The sequence below is a fragment of the Hippopotamus amphibius genome, chromosome 1 (genome assembly GCF_030028045.1).
Source record: "Hippopotamus amphibius kiboko isolate mHipAmp2 chromosome 1, mHipAmp2.hap2, whole genome shotgun sequence".
NCBI lineage: Eukaryota > Metazoa > Chordata > Mammalia > Artiodactyla > Hippopotamidae > Hippopotamus > Hippopotamus amphibius.
The window spans coordinates 14,895,433-14,909,995 of NC_080186.1; the positions used below are offsets into that span (position 1 = coordinate 14,895,433).

The 14,563-nt window shown below is 42.3% G+C and overlaps 1 protein-coding gene across 1 annotated transcript in view; it reads left to right on the plus strand.

The window, feature by feature from the left end:
• MICOS10 (mitochondrial contact site and cristae organizing system subunit 10) overlaps positions 1–12,252 on the plus strand; it is a 34,122-nt gene extending 21,870 nt beyond the window's left edge. Inside the window, exons 2-4 of the mRNA XM_057706211.1 lie at positions 8,671–8,718; positions 9,734–9,843; positions 12,003–12,252. Of these exons, the coding sequence (XP_057562194.1) occupies positions 8,671–8,718; positions 9,734–9,843; positions 12,003–12,017 (173 nt within the window). The 3' untranslated portion in view covers positions 12,018–12,252. The remainder of the gene's footprint in view (positions 1–8,670; positions 8,719–9,733; positions 9,844–12,002) is intronic.
• Positions 12,253–14,563: the final 2,311 nt, after the last annotated feature.

The following is a 14,563-nucleotide window of genomic DNA, read 5'->3' on the forward strand; positions in this document are numbered from 1 at the left end:
GATATTGTTTGGTGTTCATGAAAACGTAGATATTACATTTTTATAAATTGTTGTATTTTAGATTTATTGAGGGAATTTGGTATGAGAAGATTATTTGATGACTTTTATTTATTTTTTAAATTTATTTATTTATTTTATTTATTTATTAGCTGCATTGGGTCTTCGTTGCTGCACACAGGCTTTCTCTAGTTGCTGCGAGCGGGGGCTACTCTTCATTGTGGTGCGCAGGCTCCTCATTGTAGTGGCTTCTCTTGTTGTGGAGCACAGGCCCTAGGTGTGTGAGCTTCAATAGTTGCGGCACATGGGCTCAGCAGTTGTGGCCCACGGGCTCCAGAGCACAGGCTCAATAGTTGTGGCGCACGGGCTTAGTTGCTCCGTGGCATGTGGAATCTTCCCAGGGCAGGGCTCGAACCCATGTCCCCCGCATTGGCAGGCGGACTCTTTACCACTGTGCCACCTAGGAAGTCCTTGATGACTTTTAAATAGCACCAATGTTTTTATAATTATCCAGGTAGGAGTTCTCAGCATTTTCTTTGACAGCCTTCCCCACTGCACCCCCCTCCCCCCAAACACCAGATACACGTACACGCACCTAATCAGTTCTTAAGTCCTGTAAATTCTGCCAGCAAAATGTCTCTTCCTTTCCAAGTAATCCTACACACCTTAGTCAGATGAATCTTCCTAAAGCAGAGCTTTAGTCATGTTATGCCTTTTTAAAAACTCTTCAGGGAAGCCCCTGCCTACTGAATTAACTGCTGTGCCTGACTCCTTGGCCCAGCTCTTGGTGCCTTCAGAGGCCTGGTCCCTTTCTAACCTTATCTCCCTGCTTTTCTGTGACCACTGGGTGGGGTGTGTGCCCTTCCTCCGCCCCCACCCCACCCTCCGCCCCCCAACTCTGGCTGTTAAAAGTCTACCATTTAAGACAACTCAAATGTCTCTTCTTTCTTGAAGATTAAAAAAATCTCAGCTGAATGTGTTCCCACCCTCCTGTAGACCAGCAGAACACTGTCCCTCTCCTGGCACCAAGGATCTGCTTGTGTTCCGTTTTCTGGATACCTGACTTGTTATTCCTTCTTGATCCCAGGCTCCTCAGGGAAGAAACTGTCTTATTTATTTCTGACCCTTGTTGAACCCAGTACTCTTGTCCTTCAGTGCTCAGTAAATATTTGTTCTTGAAATGCTTTTTATGGGAAAAGAAGGCAATTACAGTTACTGTGTGCAATGCACTGCTCTTCCAAGCTTTTTGCATATTTATGTTGTTTCATCCTTGCTATTCCCCAGTCAGGGATAGGCACTATTAGTATTCCTGTTTGCCATATGAAGAAAGTGATGCCTGGAGAAGGTGTATAATTTGTCCAAGAACTGAGACATACCACTAGTAAGTAACCTAACCAGTATTCTCAATCATGTTTAACCTGTCTTCCCCCCAAATTCAGGTAACCCTGTAACCGAAGTGTAACCACTGTGTAACACTTCCCACTTTCTGAAGAATGAACACTACTTACTCTAGTGTTGTGCTCCGATAGGAAAGAAATTTATCGCCAGTGCCTTCTACTTAATGAATGCTAGATCAAGTAAATGTATAAGAAAAAGAAACTATTGGTTCTTGTTCCTCCATTGATTTTTCATGTGAATCAGGAATAGGCAAGAACATAATAGCTATAATGATGTATATATAGGGTATAATGAATTCCTGATTCTTGTATTTACTGTCACAAAGATGAAAATCTGGTTACTGATATTGATGAGGAGAGGCTGGAGGTATTGGAGAGATTGAGAGGGAAGAGACTTGCTGGAAAATACCCTTTTGAACAACTTGAATTCGTTTTATGTCCAGCCAGTGCAGAGGGAGGTACAGCCCAGCTTGACTTGCTGACTATTTCTCATTGATTCTAAGTCATTTCAGAGTTTTGTTATCACTCTTGGTAAGTCAGACATCTGTGGTTTCTGTTGTTTTCTTGAGGGATTGAACAGTCATATAGTCATAAGATATCCATGCAGAGCACTACAATCCAGAAAGGAAAATCAGGAAAACAACTTTATTGTCATATGTAACAATTGACTAGTCTCCCTGCTGCTCTCCTGACCTCTCGCTGACATTTATCTCTGCGGATAGGGAAGAGCCATGAGTTTGGAGTCAGACAAGCCTGGGTTTGAATTCCCTGTTGTAGTTGTGTGTACTTGAGTAAGTCACTTAACCCCTTTACATTGTTTCCTCTACTGTAAGACAGGATCATAGTACACCTCATAGGTGGTTCTGTAGATCAAGGGAAATAATATATAGAAATGTTAGTACAGTGCCTGCCACTCTATAAATGTTAGTACCTCCAAAGCGCCCCCCCCCCCCCAAATGTAATGCATGGCACCTTTTATTGTATTTATTGAAACTTAATCATTCTGAACTTTTTCAGTGTCCCTTAGTCTTCAGAGCTTCTTTTCATTTTCCTACATACTATGCCCACATGTGAATTAACTAACTATATTTCAGTAAAATGTGTACAGCAGTGTTTCTTTTGTGCATTCCTGGAAAGTCATACAGCTGTCAGAATTCTTAAAGCTAGATTGTGTGCTATATGCACACATTTAAAAGGACGCTTTTTGCGAGTTTAGCTTTTCTTGAAGCAGAGCACACCATTAACGACTTCCACATTTACCTTCCCTATCTTCACTCCTTTCTGCTGACTGCTTTACTTATTCTGATCAGAATCCTGGTAAGTGATGTCCACCCAAGAAATTCCTACAGATGTTTCAGCCTCTGTCTAGTTTGATAGGCACAGGAAGGTTAAGGTCTTGTAAAATAGCCACCTTCTTAGTCTATTTCCTACGTGCCCTACAGCAATGTTGTGAGAAGCTGATTGACACAGACCACATTCACCATCTCTGGGCCGTTGGTCTGGCACACTTTCTTGGTTAATTCACATGACTTGGCATTTACACATGGACACCTGGGACAATCTGTCTCTGCCTCAAAGGATTAAGTAACACAGTTTGGAGTTAACTTAAAACTATTTTTTCCCGTCATAAATTGGGCCCTGAGCATCTTTCATAAATCAGGAATGTTTCTTGGAAATGTAATTCTCACTAAAGTCAGTCCCAAGGGTACTTTTCTATAAAAGCACATTCTTGTTTGTTCTGTCATAACAAATGCATTTGATGATTGTTATAGTGTTGATGGAAACATGATTGAACAGGAAAGCACACCCATTCTAAATAGGTCAGTTTGATATTAATCCATGTTCAAAGCTCAAGTATAGCTTTATTAAACACAAGACAGCTCTAGGAAAATCTTTATTATATTTTAAAGCAAAATGTTCTGGTTCAGCAGTGAGTCTGAAGAAATCCCCTATTTTTAGAAAATATGTATCAAAACCTGATGTATTTCTATAAACAGTTGCTAATGCCTATGAAATAAAGTCAACTATGCAGAGTGGGAAAAAAGATTCTGGTTTTCAGCCGTGGTTCCCCCACGGTGTGACCCTCCGCAAGCCAGGGAGCTGTGTTTTAATAGAGGATTAACTATTATACTACAGTTCTGACATCTTTTGAGTTTTTTAGAGGTGGCAGAACTTACTCCCATTTATTGCTGTCTGTGTCAGACACTGCAGATACCTTACATTTTCCTAATACAACAGCCCTGGTTTTCACCCTACACATGAGCACGTTGAGGGCGGGCTAGGTCAGAGAGCTGGCAGGCGAGGGTGGCGTGGTGGTCTGAGCTGGGCCTGTTTCAAGGCAGCATCAGTGCTCTTGCCATCCCACTCAGCAGGAGAGTAAATCTCTCATTTTTTGGAAGCTGTATCTTTTCTTTCAGACATTTAAGAATAAAGTTGTTTGGCATGTGGCTCCTAGGATCTTAAAAACTTGCTTGTAATTCCTGTAGTTTCTCATATAGATAATCTGCCAGTTGAATATGGTACTTATGTTTTTGCTCATACATCTTGATATGTTATTATACAAATGAAAATGGAGTTGCTTTGCAATTTTAATTTTTAGATGCAGATCAAAATTTAGCATGGATAACTACACATTGGACTATTAATTTGGGAGCTTTGTTTAAAATCTTAACTATAAGCTGGAGTGAGATCTTAATTATATAATCAATTATTGATAAATAAAGTGGGTCTGTGGTCTTCTTTCCCCTATGATCAGTCTTTCATAGAAATGTTTTCTAAGTGACTTTCTGAGGATTTTTTTATGCCTCTCCCAACAATGAGTTGTTCTTCCTCAGTTGAAAGTCCATTGATAATTGCAACTTCTACAAAGTGGATTCCATAGGAACCTTCATTGCTCCAACTTGTTCTGCTTAGGGACTGATATCCAAAGTAAATTTCTGGGACTTCCCTGGCGGTCCGGTGGTTAAGACTCAGTGCTTCCACTGCAGGGGACCTGGGTTCAATCCCTGGTTGGGGGATTAAGATCCTGCATACCATCCGGCGCAGCCAGGAAAAGAAAAAAGTACGTTTCTACCCCAGGATTGCAGTTAGATTGTATATACTGCTTCTTAATTCTTGCTGACTATGATTGCTTTCTCAATATTTTAGTGAGGTCAAGTTTTATGATATGTGGCATGGTGAGAGCAAAGAATTCTTGCTAAAAGCTGCATTGATTAACTAGAAATGGTCCATATATCACAGTAATGGCCATCAACATAGATCCCCCACCCCTTTCTCAAACAAAATGTAGCTTAGGGTGTACACTGGTATACTGCTGTTGGTTGTTATTCTTTTAAATTTGTTATAAAATCCACATGGGCATATGATAAGGCGGTATTTTTTAATGTAGTTAGTGGAGCAAGTTCTCTGTTGTTTTGTTACTAAAATAGTATCAGATGAACTGTTAAGAAATTGCTTCTTTCTAAAAATGTGTATTTATCTACTAGCTGGTTTTATGATATCCTTTTGGGCACTAAGCATGCACTAAAGTGCAGGGTTAGATTGATTTGGAGTAATTTCTTTTTGAAAGAATTTGTGCCAATTCTTTTTCCTCTCCAGAAGAAATGGTTTCAGAGCATGGGCTTCTTGCCTAATGTCAATTCCATAAGGCTTCTCTGTTGTGGGGTGTTTTTTTTTTTTTCTTCTTCTTCTTTTTTTCAACCTTGCTTCCCGACACCTCCCCCCCCTCCCCCCCCCCCCCGCGCCCCTTGGTGGACTTTGCCTTAGGAAGATGTGTACCTACATTCAGGCATTTCTTTACTTTAGGGTTATTTGTCATTCCAGACAGCATGGGCCAAAAGAACAGGCTTTAAAAAGGGAGGCAGAGTTATATAAATTTTATTCTTAGTTAAATATTTGCTTCCAGGGAAGGTGAAAAATGCTTTGTACTTTTTCCTTTGGCTTTTTTCTTCTAAGAGAACTTGTCATGCAACAACAAAAAAAAGTGGCCAAAGGCAGAGAAAACTCTTCTCTTTTCCATGTTGGTTTGTTTTTATTGTAAGACAAACCTTTCATGTTTTATTGTTATGAAGTTTAAACCTGGCCTAGAAGTGCCAATCTTTAGTGGAAACAGCTGCAGAGTTGGTGTCCCCTGATCAGGTGGGACTTTCTTTGAAGCAACATGTTGCCTTTTAAAAGAAAATTGAGCATGTGTGAACTTGAACCTGTAAAACTCATCAGCAGTTCCACCATTGTTTATCTCTTAAATAACTGAGATAGCTAACTTAAAGTAAGATGTTGGCATTTAAATATCATTTTCCATATTATTTTTTCTGAAGAGAACAGGCTTGGTATTTTGTGTTTTAAAAATACAGAAATGGAGAGGAAAAATCACTCATAAGAACTGAAGATGTAGCAGCCCAATTTAACTAAGACCATAGAGTACACTCTGTCTTTGGGCTAGTCTGAACTGTGATTTTGATCTCATATTTATACTTGCAGTTAAACGCCTTTAATAGGAGTGAAACTGGGTGGTTGGGCATATATCTGAACTTAAAAGAAGTCTAGAGAGGAAAGATTCTCTACTCTGTACTGGTTGATGTTGAAGCATTTCTCCTCATTATGGTTGAGTGATACTGGTAGCAGTGGGTTTAGCATCGTTCTTGGTCTACTGTTAGGAAAAGTTGAGCATCAGCGAGCTTTCTTTCCTTGGGGGAAAATAGGAGAGACAGGCATGGAATCAGAGGGACAAGAAAAATGTTGAAATATTTTCCTTTTGGGCTTTTGATTTGTTTGCCAAAAAATTGCCTTCCAGATGGAGAAGACCAAAAGCTCTGATTGTAAGCCATTATGTTTTTACTGGCCTAACTCCCCATCCCATTGCCTGGTTTGAAATCTGTAGCCCAGTCCAAATTCTTTACCTCATTTGCTAGTACCAATTTACTGTCTTACTCATCTTCCAGCTGCAAGGGGATGAGACAAGTTGCTTTGAAATTGAACCCTGTGCCATTTTCTAAACCAAGCAACAGCAGCTTCTTGCCGAGGAGCATCAGTCGCAATAGTTGCCATTTCTCTGAAGTTCTGGAGTCACACCTCCCAGGTAGACTTGTGTCTGTGACATGTGCTGTAGGATTAGTTTGGGAATGAATCTGAACAAGCCCATCTGGCCTTGTGTGGTCTTGTTACCACCGTGGTTGCCTAGTATTCTGGGCTGTTGCATGGAGAGCACAATTTGGTTTTTGGCTGTATCCTACCTCACTGGCAGTAGAAATCTTGACACTTCAATTTCCCTTGAGAGGTAGTGATTGTTTAGGGGCTGAAATTGTAGGGGGAATCCAGTGTTAGGATGTAGTGGGTATAGTGGCTGTGGAGTCTGGCAGACTTGGGCCCAGTTCATTGCTCTTCCACTAACTACACATGTCCTTGAGCAAGTTATTTTCTGCATCTGGAAACTGGGGGGTAATACCATATTAGGGTGTTGTTTGGTTTAAAAGATAATTTTTTTTTGGTAGAGTAGGGAGGGAATGTTGAGTACTCATGGAAAATACTGATATTTGCTCCTTTTCCTTCTCTTTATGTCAACCTTGGATAGGTTAACTATTGTGGCCTGTAAACTGACTAGTTTTCCATCATTTTATTAAATTACACGGAAATTGGGACATGAGTGATCCTCGGACGCTGCATTTAAGTTGGGCACCAGTGCCTAATGCAGGGTCTGTTGGACAGTACAAAGTAATGATTTTTATTAAAATTTATATTTGTATAGGATATAGTCATAGGAAGGAAACACATCATGGCCACATATAGACAGAGAAAATTATCAGAAATCATTCGGGATAATAGCATAAGCACTTTCTTCAGGCCAGCATCAGCTGGATTATTGCATAGATGACGCAGAAAAGGTGAGGATTAGCTTACATGCTCAAGACGAAGTTCTCTGTGTTGGAGCAGAAAGGTTAGGTTTGTTGACTGAGGAGTACTTTGAGTGTTCACACTGCAGTAGCCTAAATTCACGGTTAGACAGGGAAGAAGCTCTTGGAAATTCAACAGCACGTATTTGAAAACCAGTAAGGCAAGTGAGAATTGGGACTTTATATGGTGCTTAATTGTAAAGAGGTTTGTCGAGGGCTCTGTTGGACTGTGGAGCAGACACTTAGTAAAGAGCATCAGAATACTCTGAAAAGTCTGAAAACAATTATCGGTCAAGTCCGGGGGAAAAAAAAAGTCGGATCTTGTCTGTCTTCCTTGGCATATGTAACTTACTTTTTTGATAATGGAAAAATAAGTTTATCTCAGAGTTTGGGACATGTATCTCTATAGTATGTGAGATGATTTTTTTTTCTCAAGTGGTACCACAGGTAAATGTTTTTATTTTAATGGTTCTACTTACATCTTAACACATCTTATGAAAAAAATATAGCTAGCACTCAAATCTATGATTCTACCAATATTATTTAAGTTGAGGTTGAATGTATATAATTCAATACATACATTGATGGTTTTTTTAAAGAAAATAACGTGTGCAGACGATGTACGCGTTAGCAAAAATTACGACTGTAGCAATGACCAAAGTTTGAGAAATGTTGGTCAAAATGAGGATTTAGCCTTTTTTTTTCTCCCCCCAAGTTTAGATTCCTGTGAAGTTTGATTTAAAATTAGGTATTAAAAATTTTTTTTTCTACCAGATCATTAAAACAGGCTTGCATTTGTTATTTTATTTTGAAAGATAGTGGTTAAAAATGCCCCGTGAATAAAACGAGGAGAGCGGATTAATGTCCACGTTTGAGGAAGTGCTTTCTCTCTGTCCGGACACGCTGACTTGTGTCTGGCTTGTGACAACCTTTGGCAGCTGTACTGCATCACTCCTCTCCATTGTCCTCAGAAAGTAGCCGTCACTCAAAGGGCTGAAACCACAAGGGGCGCTTCCTGCTGACATTGTTTACCTGGTGTGCTGGCTGTGGCACCCCTGAGGAAGACAGGTAGGGGAGCCCAAGGTGCTGGAGGCTACTCGCAAGCAGTGCAGAGAGCATCTGCCTGGGAACTGTCTCCTGGCTTGTTCCCCCACTCCCTGCACTTGTCTAGACAGAATGGGGAAGAAAGTTCTTACCCCTTGTTGGGGCAAAGGGACCAAAGGCATAGATAAAGCCTCTGACAGCAAGAAGGAAGGTTAGAAATGAGAAAATCACTCTACCAAATTAAAAAAATCTCTTTTATAGGTGTGGACATCTATGAAATGTTCATTTTATTTTTGTCAGGTTACTATTAAGATATTTAACATGTTTTTCCTCCTTCTTTGTAGGTACTGGTTTTGGATTAGGACTTGTTTTTTCACTTACCTTCTTTAAAAGTAAGTGTAACTCTTACTACTTTTACAACATATAATGTCCTAGTGTGTCTGTACACATGGCAGGAACACTTCTGGAAGGCATGGCTTCTTGGCTGCCAGTCCATCCATTTATGGGTGTAGGTAGGCCACTGTAAAATGAGCTAGACAAAGACCGTGCTCTCAGAGAGGTCAGATGGGTTGGGTATCTCCAGAACTCCCCCCTGAGCATTGAGTCAGGGTACCTGATAGCTTAAATATGATCTCATTAAAAAAGCCTGTACTTCATGCCAGTGAGTCATTTGGGCAAATCTGCACGCTCAAATAATTCTAATTAATTATAATTTTTTCTAAAGGAACTTGAAAACAAGAGTCCTATTGGTAAGAAAAAGAAGTAGACCAGAAAATACACATGACTTTTGGCCAGAAATTCTCCTAAGCAAAGGGCAGGAAATGTCCCTTTAATTTTGTGGAAGAACTTCTGCAATTGGTATATTGAGTAGAAGCCAAAGGGGTCACTTTGACCTCTTTCCATGAAGAACTGGTGGGGAATACACAACTAGAGAATCACAATTAACACGTAGTGCTGATGTGAAATAATCATTTATGGCATTGGCTTAAGTAAACCTCATGACTTACTAGAATCAAAATATGTAAATATTGGTGAAATTCTTACATATTTAAAAATTCAAAAACCTTACTGAAAGGTGGTATTATTTCTGATAAGTTTAAGAGTTAGTTAAAATGAGCACATGGTTAGAACTGACATAGAAAAGTTAAAAGGTTCAGCTGTGTCTACTGTTTTCATAATGTACCACTCATTAATACCTCACATCTAGCAGCGTGGGTAATTGAGAGAGGCCCCTCTCCCTTTTTCTGGCTGTGATTAAACGTTGACAGAAATGTATGGCATATTATAGTCATCAGTATGATGCATGTTGAGTGTTTATTGACCCCTAAGCAAATGTATTTAAGCCGGAGAAGAGCTTTATTTTCTCTTAATGGTTCCCTATTGGGATTTTCCTTTTCTGCTCCCCAGGAAGAATGTGGCCATTGGCCTTTGGTTCTGGAATGGGATTGGGAATGGCCTACTCCAACTGTCAGCATGATTTCCAGGCTCCATATCTTCTACATGGAAAATATGTCAAAGTATGTACAGAATTGATATTTCTCTTTCTTTCTCCTGGATCCCCGAAGAATTCTTTAGGGTACATAAAGTATCAATAAACTGTTATGTCATTGTGGCACTACTAAGATCCTAAGTGCTCAGGAACCTGCTTCAGTGTTTATCATTTGGGTAAAGTAGATCCGTATTAAATATCTGATATCTGTAGGTAGCACCTTTGTTCAAGATCTTAGAGTGCCCTCTAAACATCTCACACACATTCAAGCTAAATCTAAAGACTTCTGAACTCAGCCGTTATTCTGCTTTCTACTGAAGAGGGCAGGTTCTTGACTGTGAGGCCCACATGATTCTGCTGAAGTCCTTGTCTACAGATGGGTTTTTAATGATGCAGACAAGATGGAAAAGGGTAACACCTGCCTCAAGAGGAAGGAGGTAGCATGTTTCCTAAAGTTTTTATGTGTAGCAGCCTTTGGACAGAGGTGGTATTTATTTTTGTATCCCCAGGGCCTGGAACAAAGTAGGTGCTCAAATAAATGTAAAATAGATGAATGAAGTAAATTATCGTGTATCTTATTAAATGTGCTCATGGCCTTAGGCTTACTAGGACGTAAGCTTTATGGCAACACAATCTTCATGAAGAGTTAGTTCTTCACATTCTCTGGATGTGTGGAATCGTGTACTTTCTTGGACCCTCTGAGCTAGAGTCACTGACCTGGGCGGCAGCAGGGGGCCAGTGGAAAGAGCATAGAAGCCAGGACACCCAGATGTGAGTCCTGGTCCATCACTTGCTTTCTGTGTGCTCTAGAGTTTTTTGCTTCTGAGATTGTTCTCTATCTATAAAATGAGGGTAGTAATTTCTGCCTACAGGGCTGTTGTGAGGATTAAATGTGAAAATGTTTTTAAGCTACAAGGTGCTATATAAATAGAAAGGTTGGTTCTTACAGTTGAGGCCAATCAAGAAAGGGTGCTTGACTCACCCATTGTTTCACCATGATAACAAGGAGGGCAGAAAGTGGGGTACATTTTGACCCAGTTCTGGTCAAAAGCTGTAGCCACAAGGGTCACAAAATCTGAAATGATAGTATGCTACCACAGCTTGGTAGCCTCTATCTCAGAATGTGCTCAGGCTGCTGGCTGCCTCCTGCCCCGCCCGTGCGGGCCTGGGGAGAGGACTGGGAGCAGGGGAGTCGGCCAGCGGGAAAGCCTGGCAGGCCTCTCGCGGGCTCTCCGTAGTCACGACCCATCCCTGCGCCAAAGCCAGGGTGAGGTAATCAGAGGGACCATGCGAGCAGGGGTGCAGCTGCGTGGCACCAGCGCTGACGGCAGGCAGTTTCCACAGCTCCCGGCGCCTCACTCTGTTGGCACCACAGCTGAATTAAGAGGAGAACATAAAGGAACAGGGAGAGGAGCTTCAGGTCTTTTAATTGTTTGAAGTGTTTTCATTGTTCCAAACTGAGTTGTCATGGATAATGGCTCCGGGGTGATTATATGTGTATATATTTAATGGCCGGGAGTTACTGTGGAAAATATTGTTATAGTTTTTACGGCCTTGTGTGACTGCTCCAAAATGGCCTTGTAACTGTATCTGAACTTGAGTCTGTGCCTTGATGTTGTCATCCTCCATTCTCTGAAAAGAGGAACAAAATTCCAACTCAGGGCTTTTTCAGTGTCGTCATATTATGGTAATTGCTTGCTGAGTGCCTGCTACGCCCTGTGGGCCATCCTAGGTGCTTTATCTTTATATTCTTTCTCTAGACCTCTCTCCCAGTGTGTTTGTGAGAGAGGTTTTATTACCCTCATTCAGCAGATGAGAAAACCGAGTTTTACTGAGGTTAAGAAACTTGCCAAAGTTTCATTAGTAGGCCGTTTGACTCCAGAGCCGTGCTCTTTCCACTCACCTGGGATCTGTCCCTTTGCTGGGTTTTAGGAATACGGTTATCCAGGTACCGACTGTTTAGCCCTGTTGTGTTCCTTTTCTGTTTCCCCCCGTCAGAGGTTGAGGAGCCACTCTGAAGAACCTGGGCTGGAGGGATACAGTCCTCTTGGGAGGCAGATGAAAAGCAAACAGGGTGGTAAGACTTGGGGCCCATTGGTCCTCTGGGTCTGACCTGCAGCTGCAAGTGAGAGAGGATTGTCAGAATGCTGTGCACACAGTTCTAACCTGAGTGTCCTTACTTTGCAGGAGCAGGAGCAGTGACTTACACCTGAGAACATCCCAGTGGGAGGAAAAGAGAAATCATGTTTATTCCTCAGGAATACTGAAGTGCCCTGGAGTAAGCTGACACTCTTCTGTAACAATGTTATCAGTAATGCTTTCAACTCCAGCACACTGTTTATGTATCTGAAACCAAGTCTGTTTCTTGTTTTGTATTTTCTCTCTGGAAATTGCAAGGAGGTGGTCTTAAAAGAAATAAATTAAACAAAAATAGGCAGCCCAGTGCATTGCCTGCGTTTCTTTGCTTTTGGTCTCCGGGCAGGAGGAAAAGTATATTCGAACTGCCAGCAGCTGTAACCGCCTGGTCCCAGCCACTCTTTAGAGGCTTCCTGCAACCACAGCCTTTGTGTATTCCTCCTCCCCACTTGCCCCTTAACGTGTAGTTTCAGAACTGCTTCCACCTCATAAACTGGAGCTTGAAGAGTGCTGCTGCGTTGTCCGAGGAAGATGACAAATGCCTTGAGGATCCTCACTTGCTCTGGCAGTTCTTTAAAACCTGTATGTTGTTCTTATCATTGGACCAGGCCGGGCACATCTCAGCTGTGTCTGTTGTGCCGAGGTCGGGTCGCTGGCTGTTTTGGCAGGTACGGAACCTCACTGTGTCGGCGGCTCACGCCATTGATGTCACGGTTCCCGCAGCTGCAGGGAGCCCAGCACCGTCCGGGCCTCAGCACTGGGGGCTCTGTCCTGGGGGAGAGCTCGTGGCTCACACAGCTGGCCCAAAGGCCATGTTTGGGGTTGATTTCATCTTCACGTAGCAGCTGAAGGCTGAGGATGAAAGGGCCACTGCTCATGCCCCTCTGTGAGTCTATGCCTTTGGTTTCACTTGAACCAAGGAGGCTAGACAGAAAATGTGCAGAATCTCAGAGCTCAGTCTTTCGTATCTCCTTTCTCTTTCTTGAGAATGAAATTAAGATGGGCAGAACTTGATCCAGCTTGTCCCTTTAAATGTTAATTGAGCATCTTCTGAATTTCTTCTGAAAATGTGTGGAATCTCAGAGCTCAGTCTTTCGTATCTCCTTTCTCTTTCTTGAGAATGAAATTAAGATGGGCGGAACTTGATCCAGCTTGTCCCTTTAAATGTTAATTGAGCATCTGCCGTGAGCCTAGTTACAGGCAGCAGAGAGAAATGGATGAGAGACAAGACACGGGCCCCTTCAAGGAGCTTAGAGTCTGATGCAAAAACAGATACACAGGGCTTCCTAGGTGGCGCAGTGGTTAAGAATCTGCCTGCCAATGCAGAGGTCACAGGTTCGATCCCAGCTCCAGGAAGATCCCACATGCCGCGGAGCAGCTAAGCCCGTGTGCCAAAAAAAAAACCAGATACGCACACGCTTTTGACACTGGACAGGGAGGAGTGTAGACAAAGTGCAGTGAGAGTAAAGGAGAAGGAGGAGCACTTAAGTCTCCTTGGGGTAGCCTGGCAGAGGAGGAGAGAACATGGACTGAGACTCGAGGGTGATTGGACCTTCCAGACAGACAGGAAGAGAGGGAAAGTAGCTTTTGCAAAGGCTCAGAGTCCTGGCAGTGCATTTTATTGTTGGGAACCACAAGTAGGTCAGTATAGCCAGAGTATGCCAGGGCGGGAGAGGTGTGGAGGGATGGGGTGGGCATCAGGGTAGAGCTGGGGTCTGACCCCAATTCTGCAACATTGATTAGACAGTCCTTGCAAGTGTCCTATTGAGTAGATTCAGGGTAGAAATACCTTCTCCCTTTTTCCTTCCTCATCCTTCCCCCCAGCCCCCTTCCCAGAAAGATGTGCTAAACTCTGGACCAGAACAAGCAGCAGTAGCTCTTGGCCCTTCCCGCTGTCCAGGCTCCTCTGCTCCCTGGGCTTTTTCATTTCTTTGGATCCGCTGAAGCTCAAAGATGGGCCTGAGCCCAGGACTGTAAGTCATGGTCATGGCTTGCCCCGGCCATTCTGCTGTTCTTCACTTTGCCCTCTTCATTCCATGATCGAGTCACTCAAGTAATTAAAAGTTACCTTACAACCTGTTTTATCTCGTACACTTGTCTCCTCCATATTTCCTTTAAAAGTTACAATTTCATTCCAATTTTTCCAACTTTATTCAGGCAAAGAGAATGACAGGTCCCCTTCCAAAAAAGACAAAAACAGAAAATACAACATGCCCACTAATTCCTAGATATGTCAGTAGAATATGGAATGGAAATGGACACTGGAATCAGATTTCTCTGTCTCATTGGTTACTAGGTTTTAGGCATTTATTTGGATGAATCCCTTTGCCCGGCATCTTTGAAACACCACTTGTGTGTTTTGAGAAGCTGAGCTTTGTGAGGGAATAGTTCTGGGCAAAGGCCAGCCAAGGGAAGCATTGGCTGTTTGCTTTTGCTCCAGAGTACTTTGTATTCCCGCCTTGTAGCTCTTAGCAGAGACTGGCCCAAAGCACAATGCTCAATCTTGTCCCCTCTCCCTGCCCCCATCTCAAATCAACCTTCAGAAAGTCCCAGCTTGTTGGCAAAGGCACACATTCTGTTCTACTTTAAGTTTCGTTACAAATTCAAGTCCT